Source organism: Platichthys flesus, chromosome 6 (genome assembly GCF_949316205.1).
Source record: "Platichthys flesus chromosome 6, fPlaFle2.1, whole genome shotgun sequence".
NCBI classification, from domain to species: Eukaryota; Metazoa; Chordata; class Actinopteri; order Pleuronectiformes; family Pleuronectidae; genus Platichthys; species Platichthys flesus.
The window spans coordinates 22461184-22473240 of NC_084950.1; the positions used below are offsets into that span (position 1 = coordinate 22461184).

Here is a 12057-nt window from a genome sequence, read left to right on the forward strand (position 1 = left end):
GGATCACATAAAGATGCCAGGCACTCTTAAATATGTGTTGCACATGTCTGGAAAGTAATCAAGTGTTTTCGGGGCTGACACTGCTGTTATTTAAATATTGAAATGCCACAAGAAGAATGATATGGGCATTTAAGATTGAAACAGCAGTGATTGAAATTTAATTCCTCTGGACAACTTCAGTGAGAGGACTCTAAAAAATTGTTAACAATGTGAAATGTTCTTTTCATTGAGACCTCACAGAGTATGTTTCTGTTTTCCTTGAACATGATATCTTAAGATCAGCTTGAGGGGATGTCGTCAGATTTGGTGCAAACTTTCACTTTGACTCAAAGATGAACTGGTTAGATTTAGGCGCCTGAAGGTCAAATGTCAAGGTCACAATGACCTCATGTTACTGAGTTTTAGTTGTTAAAGGGGAAGGTTGTATTTCTTCTGTGGGCCTCAAAAAGTAATATAGAAAAGGGAGAAAAAGTTACAGACATGATAAGACTTCTGTGAGGTGTATTATAAGTTTAAATTATTAGATTTTAAATAAAAATATTCAATAGCTAAAGCTATGTCCAACTACAGCTGTAAAATAAATGTAGTGAGGATATCATATTTCCGTCTAAAATAACTTAAATTGTAAAAAGAAATAGCACCTTAGTAATCGTGTAAATTGATAAACAATAATGCCTTTTGCAATTTCAACAGTTAACCATCTACTCAAAAGGAGCATGAGTACCTGTATAAAGTATATTCTTAAAACCTGCTCTGTCATTCCACATCTTCTTAATCATTCTTTAAACGTTCAGAGGTTCAGACTTCATATTTATTAACCCAATTTTAATTATTTAACATTCCAGGCATTTTTGTATATTTTTATGCCTAAATATCATATAGTGTCAGTTTGGAGCTGCAACAGCAGGACACAGTGTCCTCTGTGTGGTACACTGACATAATGTGGAAACTAATTCTAACTATATAGTGGCTGAAGTGGAAAGTGGATATAAATATTTAGAGTTCAAGAGGTACATTTGCATTTACGATCAGGGTTTCATGTGACAGTGGCTTCATAATATGTTCTAAACCTCCCTCTTTGGAATTGGCTGTTCTCTTGTCCTGTGTTTATGCTCTGAAACTATTAGTCAATTATCCCTTGTCAATAGTGAGTCCTCCTCAAACAGTTCTACAATATACTCTTACTTTTTAATGTTTGTGTGCTGGACGTTGTGTGTGGAGCTTTTTAGAAAAACTCTATGGCGCAGTGTGTTCCTCCAATATATGGTTTATCTGCAGTGAAGCTTTAAGAGTGAATTTGCTTTGTTACTGTTCACACTTGTGACTGATATGTAAGTTTTAATAATAATTTACTGAGCTGCATGTGCTCCACATTGCACAGTAGATATATTGAAATGTGTGTGTGGGGTGTGTGTGTGTGTGTGTGTGTGTGTGTGTGTGTGTGTGTGTGTGTGTGTGTGTGTGTGTGTGTGTGTGTGTGTGTGTGTGTGTGTGTGTGTGTTCCTTATTGACACGATAATATCCATCCTGACCCAGAAGCCTCTCTGACCTGGTTGGGATCTTTGTCCTCTTGAGGAATAAGCCTTTAACAACCAATTGACAGCAAGGATGGAAGGGTGTGTGGGTCATGTGACCGCTGATGCACCTGCTCACAAACACAAACACAAGCTGGTTGAAATAACGCTCAGATAATTAGCACGAGTGAAGTAGCTGCAAACATCTGCAGGATAACAGGGAGAGGTCATTAGTATGAACATGTGGCTTGTTTCCTGTTGAAGAGAAGGAATCTGGGTTAGTTTGGCTCTTAAGCCAATGAATAAACATTTTTTGTGGCTCAGGCAAGTTTCTTGGTAACTCATTTAATAACTGAATTTGAATTTGAATTGTGTTGCCTACATGCGATGCTCACAGTTGCTGAGGGCACTAAACGGATCACATACCTCTGCCAACAATCATTAATATTAGCCCCCTAAAATTGCCTGATGTTTTTCATCAAGATCCATGAATTATTCCCTGAGAGATCAATTAAAATGTTGAAAAATGCCTTATTTGCAATGTTAAAGTAAATTAATTCCTGGATCCAACCCCTGGTCTTGATGGATTCCAGAATTTGCATGATCCTGCTAAACAACAAACAAACATATGCAGACTAACACATAACCTCCTTAGCGGAGGTAATAGTACGTAATAAAAACAGGCATTAAAACTGTCATGGAATCATTGTTGGTCTTGAAAAAAGGCAAAGCTTCTGAAGGCGCAGTTCCTTATATATATGTCAAAATTTAATGGCTCCAAAACACAACCCATAATTTAGACATCCTGCTCATTGTTGAGATATGGTGGGAAAAATGGACTCATCTAATTGGGAACAGGTTTTAATGCGCAAATTATAATAATTGCGATGATGAGGCAGGGGTACAAGGGTAGGGCTTCACATTCCCAGACTTTTAATTTAATCTTATCAGACAACTTATAATAAATTTGACTTTAAACACACAGGCACAAGAGCTACAGAAGATATTATCCATGACTGGGTTTGTATCCAACAAACAAATAACAGAGGCTCAGTATGACTGCTTACAGATTCCATCAGAAACAGGTAGTTATTAGTTTTTAATCACACAGACTTGTGGTTCACACAGAGCCTGAATTTTGGAAATAATGGATTCCAGGATGTGGAATGGACAAAGGCATCAGCTAAATGAAATGTAAAGTAATGAAAATAGAGTACATCAGGTCGGGACATATTAACTAGTGACTCAGTGAACCTACAGACGACAGCTTCTAACTGTGTCTCATCTCCTGAATGTAACCGTCGGTATCAGAGATATGGAGTGACTTTAAGAACACATGTAGTCCTCATACTCAGTGCAGGTGCAGCAGCAACAGGATATGTGAACAGAACATGGACTTTTACTTTTTGATGGCAGCCCACATCACAGTTTTCTCCAATAAATGCAAAACAATAAGCCTGAGGCTATAGATCAGTTTGACGTGAATGTGAACTGCTGGATTTAATCTGTTTGATTCAGATCGAGGTGCAGCTGAAACACTCACGAATGGATGAACATCTTTGTGAGGGACAATTTGTATTTCTGGCTGTACCACTTTCCTTACTGTATTTGTGTCATTCATCATGTCAGGCTTTTCTCTGTGACTGAAAGGAAAGAGGAAACCTGATGCTGAACCCTTTCTGTGAGCCACAGTTGGTAGTGGAACGCTGCAGGCTGTGTTTCAGAGAAAGTCTGCTGGCACAATGAAAACTCCTGCACTTTGACCTCAGAGGAGAAAATGTGAGCTGATATTAGTTCTAAAGCTCGAGTGCAGCAGAACAGCTGGAGGTTATTACCTTGTTAGCTCAAAACTAGCTCTCTGAGAGCAGCACCTTTGAGCACTCGTTGCATAATTGGTCGGAGTGAGAAGTCTGCACTTTGTCAGTCTAGCAACCAATCAAGGCACAGTATCATTATTTCGTAGAATGTATTCTTTTGAGTGCTGGTTGTGCTGTTGTCCCCAATATATCTGCTTAATCCACAAACCTCTGGCTGTGTGTATGTGGACAGAAACATTCACAGGTGCTGCCTTCCGTCATGGCAGCAATACTTATAGAATCACTTCCTCATCAACAATTTTTCCACACAATGTTTTTTTGTTGCTGCAATGCTTTATTTCAAGCTTGATTGAAATTTTATTTTGAAAAGTTGTGAACTGTGGTCTGAATATTGTTTCAGTTGCCTAACAGACCTCTGAAATACCAACCTGCAATTTTTTTAAACAGTAAAAAAAATTCACTCTTCACTTTTTCTATATGTTTGCTTTTTAGGAACATTAAACCAAAACAACTGGGCCAAGAAGTTTCCATCTTGTAGCAACGCCAAGCAGTCTCCCATCAACATCGAGGAGAACTTGGCTCAGGTGAAGCTGCACTACCAGAAGCTACAGTTTGATGGTTGGGAAAGTCTGACAACCGAAAGGACCACCATCAAGAATGATGGCAAGACCGGTGAGAACAATCCCCTGTTAATGTGGTGGCAGTTTTCAAAAGTTAAATTTAATCTGAACTTCTCTCCAGCTCTCTGAAGAATTTAGGCATCTTACAGCACTTCTGTTTTTTTTTACCAACAACTTCAGAATTTTTGTTCCAGCAGAAATCCAATTTTTTTACCAAACATGCTCAGATAAACACCCTGTACCTTGCATGGCTTGCACCAAACAGCAACTAGAGTGTGTCAGAGTAAAGTTTCCCATCCTACAAAGAAAATAAAAAACTTGGTGTTGAGAAGACGGTCTAAAAAAAAGGGAACGATGGACAGTGTTTGAGTAGTTACCCCCCCCATCATGCAACTTTAACATGAACTTAATGGTTTGACTATAAAATGTAATAATGACATGATGAAAGCAAAATGAAAAATACTTCTGATAAATGTATTTTCAATCTCTGACACTGACACTATCTTACAACAACAATGAGAAGCATCAGTCCTGAGCTCCGTTAAACAAACTACAGCCAACTCTTCACCTCCTTCCTTATTGCCCCCCGACCCCACCCCCACTTCTCTCCCATTGACAGTTTGTCCCAGATAGATACCGAGCGATAGAGCCTTTTCTCCTACAGTGGTATCCTATTGTAAAGGATACAGTTACCAGTTCCTCATTTGACAGAATTGAGAGATTTTCATTTATTTCCTCTCTCTAAGTTGTGTGAAACACAATAACCTGCAGTGTGCATTCAAGGTTATTGTTATGTGAAATTGTAGACATGTGGGGTCCAGCCTCTCCTTTCAAAAGGCTCCAAACAGACGAGTCCAGCGCTTCTTAGCAACAGGACTCTCAGCGACAAAAAGAATCAGCCCGTTGTAGTTGTTGTTTGGCTGCCAGCTGCACTATAGGCTTTTATTAATGGAGATGTTTGGTGGACAATCTGAGCACGGTTCAGGCTGACTACTCAGATCTGTTTTGATCAGCACCCAAATGGGCCCAGTGTAGGTTCCACACACACTATTCACAAAGCTGTCAGGGCCCCCAGGAGAATACATGGCTACAAGTGGATGATTTCAGTTTTAGAAAAGGGGGCTGATGGATGCAGCGTACGGATATATTCACACCTTTGACATGGTGTAAACAAACTTTTCAACACAAGTGAATCGGCAACACGTTGAGTCAATATTTGCCCTCCCTCGAGGGGAAATTAGATTTTAGACGGGGTTAAAAGAAAACACCATGACACACACAGAGACTGCAGACAACAAAGAGGACAAGGGTGTAGAGCTCAAGTGCTCAGCAGATTGATGACTTTGCAAAGACTGAATTTCATCCGGGCATTCACATGAAAAACATGCATTATCCATACAACACAATAGACACATGGCCATTCCATTGTGAAGGTGGTGGACTGAGATGTACAGGATGGCACAGAGGATAAAAGGTCTGTATAGCTCTCCACGTTTGTCAGAGCATCAAAGAAGGTTTTGATCCTAAATGAGACCTTTTGTAAGGTCAAACAAAGACCAGCCTGAAGAAGATCCCATCATTGTCTGAGTCATTGTTCCTTGCTAACCCAAAGAAGGCGTCTCTGGAGTATAATGTAGTGTAGAAGCTCTGATCGTCTGATCTTCTGTACCATTTATAAATTTATCATTTTCAGTCAGAGATTTGACTGTGTTTGGTTCTTGTGTGCAGTGCTTTGCAAGCAGTAGACAAATTGTATCTGGGTGTTAAAGTTTGTATGCACATTTTAAAAAAATCATTTTTGCTTTAAACACAAATACTTAGTGGAGCATTGGATGTGTATTTCATCAACATAGTACAACTGTAGTCATGTATGCATCATGTACTACTATTATTATTATAAATTGCTTTGAGATGATGTATGTTGTGATTTGGCGCTATACTATTTTTTTTTATTGAATGTGTCTTCTCTCCCCTCAGTGGCGGTGGATGTGGATGGAGAGTTTTATGTTAGCGGAGGAGGCCTCAGGTCAAAGTTCAAGGTGGGACGTCTGACGTTCCACTGGGGGCGCTGCAATGCCTCCTCAGACGGCTCAGAACACAGTTTGGATGGAGTCAAATACCCTCTAGAGGTGAGAGATTCAAGATGGCGCCTTCCTATCGGCAGCCTGTTATAGCTGCTCGAGCTCACTTCAAGCTTTTTTCTTTCTAACTACGTCTTGCAACTTTCGCCACTGTGGGACCAATGAATGATAACCTTGTCTTATCTAATCAAAAAATTTGCAACTAACAGCGACCTATAACACCCCTTGTGTTTTGCCTCAAGAAACATTTAGGTTAATCAATGTACAAAGAAGAAGATAAGCAATTTATCCAATTGATTGAACAGTCCAGGCTGTTTTTTTGATGCAAAACATTCTGTGCAAGGATCTGTGAAGTCTTCCGACTCCAGAGATCTAGTTTTGAATTATCAGAGGTTCAGTGTGTTATCACGTGTGTTTTCGACCTCAAAAGACCCAAAAAATCAAGGGTATGTAGGTTTCAGCCAGATGTCTAGTTGGTGTTCTTATGGAGATGTATCCCGGTGTGAATAAGCATGCCAATAATTCACAGATTTTTATTTGACATATTAGGTTAGACTTTTGCATATTTAGCTTTTATCTCTTCTACATCTTGATTGTTGTACTATTGACAGATATGAAATAAGTCATTTCAAACCTAGGCAGTGGGCGCCCCTGGGCCTGTGCGTGGTAGAAAAAGAGTCACATAAGTTGAGTTCTGTAGCTAATATGCATAAAGAACAGGAACAGCCCGTCTGAAAAGTGTATTTGAATAAACAATGTATCTCTACAGACACATGACTGCCTTTCCTGCAACTTGTAAAGTTAATCATACTTTTTTCTTCCACAGATGCAGATCTACTGCTACGAAGATGAAAGCTTCAACTCCCTAGATGAAGCCCTCAAGGATGGAGGCAAAATCACAGCTCTTGCTGTGCTGTTTGAGGTGTGTGTGTGTGTGTGTGTGTGCGTGCGTGTGTGTGTGTGTGTGTGTGTGTGTGTGTGTGTGTGTGTGTGTGTGTGTGTGTGTGTGTACTGATAACACTGAGACCAGTTTACAGTCTTGTCTGTCAGTTGTAGTAGAGCAGTGGCTTTAACATTCCAATAATTCCTGCCATCCTTTACTATTTTACTAGAAGAAAGGACATGATGTAAAGTTAACCTGTCATCAGCCTCTGACTCATCTCATAGTCCTATTTCCAAGTCAGTCATTACATTACATCACATATCATTTAGCTGAGACTTTTATCCAAAGCGACTTAGAATCAGTTGCTTGTACAAACCCAAAACAACAAGAATCAAGAAAGGACAATTTTCTTAAAGAAAGTCCAACTACAAGGTAATATAAAATGCCATATAAGTGCTACAAAAATTATTATAAAAGTATTATTATATATTTTTTTTTTTATCCAAGGTATAGTTGGAACAGATGTGTTTTTAGTTTGCGGTGGAAGATGTATATTCTTTCTGCTGTCTTGATGTCATTGGGGAGCTCAGTCCACCATTTAGGAGCCAGGACAGCAAACCGTTGTGTTTTTTGCTGAAACAGAGGCAGAGAGAGAACAAGGAGAGAAGAGATTGTTAAGTGAGCAGGTCATCATTGTATAATCCAGTCTGTTGTAAGTCCAACATGAGAGGAAGACAAAGTACTGATAAGAGGTTCTCTTTTAACCTTGTCTCACAAACACAAAGTTGGCTGAAGTTTACAGCTGTTTAGTGAGAGTATAACCTTCCTAAACTAATTGACTTATATCTTTGCCAGACGTGACTATTGTCTGAGCCTGTGTCTCTCCTCTTAGTAAACTGTTATATCGATTTTTTTTCTATACATCTTTGGTATCAAAGATACTCTGTAAAGCAGGTGGCGACCAACACAAAGGTGAATAACCATCAACTCTACTCTGAAAACTTGGAATGAGGCGCTTGTTTATAGTCAGAACTAGATCATCAAATCTTTATATATAAAGATGTATATATCTTTATAGATATATTGCCACCAACCAAACCCTGCTCAAAAGTCATTGGTCAAACTGGAAACAGAAACCAGACGGCTTCCAAACCAATGCCTGGTGCCCTGTCTACAGATTCAGAATTTTCACATGTAGAAGGAAGTAGTGAGCTGAGAGAGAGCTTCAATCATCACAGGAGGGATTGTAATTGTCAGATTTAAGTTTTCAGATCAGTCATGCTTGGACATTCATACGCCTGTGATCTGTATTTTTAAGAAAACCTGTGTATATGTATTCGTGCTAGCTTTCTCCAGGTAGTGTTGGTGGCTGAAGGTGTCTCAGTAATAGAAGCAGAAGTATTATGTTTAGTGGTCCTTTTCTCCATGTATTGTGGAAGAGTAGTAATTAGGTCTTGGCTAACTGTTTGTATAGCCCACTTACTCACTTGTGTGGAAAAACATGTTCTAAGTGTTAAATACTAACAATGGTCTAATGTATTCTTCCACAAAGCTCAGACTTAAATTTAAGGTCTGGTTTTCATTTTAGAAAGTGTCTGATTTGAGAAGCATACCTGCAGAATATAACTTTATCGATGACTTCTTGTTGAAGATGAAAAAGTCGGAGCGAGGGAATGAATCAGACACTTTCAGTGATACCACCAATGGACTGTAGTAATACAGTGTTGTGCATCTCTGTCTCTCTCAAGTCTGATTCATATTTCTGGCTCGGGATCATTGCTGTGCCCTTCCCTGTATTTTCATGCTCAATGCCAGGGTACGCAGCGTCATGCATTCTTTCGTTCTTTCTGCTTTGTGCAGTTGCATTGCCTCTGGCCACATTGGCATGTTCGAACCGACAGAGGCCATGTTTGAACAGAAATCTGAAAACGTCTGATGTGAAGCTGCAGGCTTTGTGTGTCTGTGTGTGTGTGTGTGTGTGTGTGTGTGTGTGTGTGTGTGTGTGTGTTGGGCTGCAGATTGGGTGGAGAGCAGGGTGGGAAAACAACACAAAGAAATTGAAATTTTTAGTTTTCGTGCACTGCCAGCCGCCTTCGCAGGTAACATTATTTTTCAACTTTCCAGAATTCATGTTGAGGTTGTCTGGTGTGGTTGGTGAATGCAACCTGAAAGACATGAGTTTGGATCTGTCCTTGGGCTCTTATGATGTCAGATGTCATTCCCCTTCTTTTCTCTCTTTACTTTCTAAATAACAGCAACTTAAAAACAGTTGTACTGCTTTTTCACCTTTATAATTTGTTCTATTTATACAAAATATGATTTATCGGGTCATCAAAATGGTCAGGGTTCACACCATATGGCAGCTGGTCCCTGGATTGACTCCCAACAAGCTCGGCCATTTGTTGTTTTATGTCGTTCAACTACTCTCTCATCATGTTTCATGTCTCTCATTCACATCTTCCCATCAGAAATCAACGTGGTAGGATTGTTGAACTGCATAAACAAGGCCTCTCACAACGTGCCATCGCTGCTGAGGTTGGACGCAGTAAGACAGTCATTTTGCATTTCTTAAAAGATCCTCAGGGTTATGGAACAAAAAAATCAAGTGGTAGACCCAAAAAAATCGCACCGGCGCTGAGCCGGAGCCTCGAGGATCCGAATGGCTGTCCGTCAAGACACGGGACGATCCTCGTCCCAAATTAAGGCCATTACTGGTGCTGACTGCAGCCCAATAACCATCAGACGGCATCTGCGAAGGAAGGGCTTCAAAAACAAGAAACGTCTTCAAAGGCCACGTCTCCTTCAACGCCACAAAATTGCCCGTTTTTCAGCAGGACAACGCTCCAATTCACAATGCCCATCTGACCAAGACTTTTTTCCAGGAGAATAACATCACTCTTTTGGACCATCCTGCGTGTTCCCCTGATCTTAATTTTATTGAGAACATTTGGGGATGGATGGCAAGGGAAGTTTACAAAAATGGACAAGGGTTTCCAAAAGTCCAAAAATTGACTTTTGGAAACACTTGCATCAAGCATGCCAAAACGAATTTTTGAAGTGATCAAGAATAATGGTGGAGCTACTCATTACTGAGTCAGTTTTTGACACTTTAATTTCTGTTTTAGGAGTTTTTTTTTTTTTTTTTGAGCTGTGGTCTTAAACCTTTGATCCATAGGTGTTAGCGTGAAAGTTTTTTTGTCTCTGTATGTTGGTCCTGCATCTTGCCCGATGTCAGCAGGGCTTGGCCAACCTCCATGTTGAACCTGGCCTGTGTCAAACTGCAGAGCGTTATGAACAATTTACATTAATCAATAAAAAAGACTGTAAGTCTGTTGATTTTCTCTTTACAGACGACCACTGAAGACAATGTGAACTACGCACCAATCATAGACAGTATCCTCAGTGTGAGCAGATACGGTAAGTTTTCTTCTTCTTCTACTTGTTCTCATCACTTGCGTCTTCTTACTCTGTCTTGTCTATTTAAGCTTTGTTGTGTTACTGTTCAGGTAAAAGCGCTGAGGTTTCGCCCTTCACCCTCCGAGGTCTCCTTCCAAACTCCACGGATAAATATTTCATCTACAACGGCTCTCTGACCACACCCCCCTGCAGCGAGATTGTCGAGTGGATAATCTTCAAGAACAAAGTCGCAATCTCTGATGAACAGGTAAGGGTTTTAGACAGTAGCACACCAAAGTTGACTGCTTGGTGGTATCAATTTTCTAATTTCCCCATTTCAATAACAAAGAACAAGCATTTAGTGTTTCAGTCTCTCTTCCTAATTTGAACTGTATTTTTGAAAAGTTAGAGCATCAACCTACACTGAGGTCATCTGCACTGTCAGCAAACTGTGGATCAAAACATTAGTCATCATAGTAAAGTTATTTTTAAGGCTGTTATATTGACTTGCATTATATTTAGAGAATTGACTCATCAATCATGTGGTTTCGTACAGACCCAATCTATTTGTGAGTCCTTTAAATTATAATTTTGCTTTGCAATGGACCACTTTCTGGAAAAAACAAATAATGTAAATGTAAATGGGCCCCATACAATATGCTCTGAAAATGTGGTCATTGCTTTTTCAGTCTTATCAACCACTCAAACATTTTACCGTACAGGCCACATGCACCCATTCACACACCATTCACTCAGCACTATTGTAAGCTGTGTCTTTTCTAACACACACCATTCAATCAGTGCCAGAACGACCGTCAGGGGACATTTCTTTGTTCAGTTTCTTGCTCAAGGACACTGCGGCACCTAACACTGGAAGAGCAGATCCACAACTTTCTAGTTATTGGACGACCGGCCCTACCTCCTGAGCCAGAGCAGCCCCTTGATGATAATGTGAATATTAAGCTCAGTCATTAAAGAAGTGTTCCTCCCAATGTGTGTTGCATGGCCATTTCCCCTGCAGCTCATTAATATACTTATATTGAAAATAAGTAATTACCTAAAGTAGATTTGCTCTGCGTGATTGATGAGGAGATGCACCTGCATGCTGTTAGAAAAGCCTGAAATGTGTCTCGAGTTCCCAGTCCACTACAGGTTTAACCCCGAAAACACGTGTTCAATATTCAACTATACTGTATATACTGGGTCTATGCCAGCATTCCCAGCAACTGCATAAAATTCAAAGACAGATTACCTGCACACTGTCAAGTATATGTCTCTGCAACATGGAACTAAACTGAAACCAGAGGCTGCCTGAGAGGAAGGAAACTAAAACCAAACCTTGAAAAAACAATCAGCAATAATGTCAAGTGAACACAGGTCTACAGACCATGTGTAACCATCAGTGTGGTCCTTTGAGAACCAGACTTGGGCTGTGGAATCTTCGTTCAATTACAGAAACGTCAGTAAACAACCTTTTAGAAACATGTTGAAGGATCTGAAAGGAGGAATTATCATACCAGAGCTCAGGAAACACACAAGTGATGGGTGAGGCAGAGAAGCTTAGTCTGTGTATGTTCGCATAAGTGTGTGTGTGTGTGTGTGTGTGTGTGTGTGTGTGTGTGTGTGTGTGTGTGTGTGTGTGTGTGTGTGTGTGTGTGCGTGCGTGCGTGCATGCGAGAGACAGCCCTCAGGCCAAATGTGATTGACAACTATGCAGAGGCAGTCATTACATCAAACGAGTATTCC

General features: G+C 40.1%; 1 protein-coding gene across 4 annotated transcripts in view; it reads left to right on the top strand.

Annotated features, from left to right (window-relative positions):
* ptprz1a (protein tyrosine phosphatase receptor type Z1a) overlaps positions 1-12057 on the top strand; it is a 74517-nt gene that overhangs the window by 29346 nt on the left and 33114 nt on the right. For all 4 annotated transcript variants that reach the window (XM_062390617.1, XM_062390618.1, XM_062390619.1 and 1 more), the window contains exons 3-7: positions 3824-4003; positions 5929-6080; positions 6859-6954; positions 10266-10332; positions 10422-10579. In XM_062390617.1, the coding sequence (XP_062246601.1) occupies positions 3824-4003; positions 5929-6080; positions 6859-6954; positions 10266-10332; positions 10422-10579 (653 nt within the window). The remainder of the gene's footprint in view (positions 1-3823; positions 4004-5928; positions 6081-6858; positions 6955-10265; positions 10333-10421; positions 10580-12057) is intronic.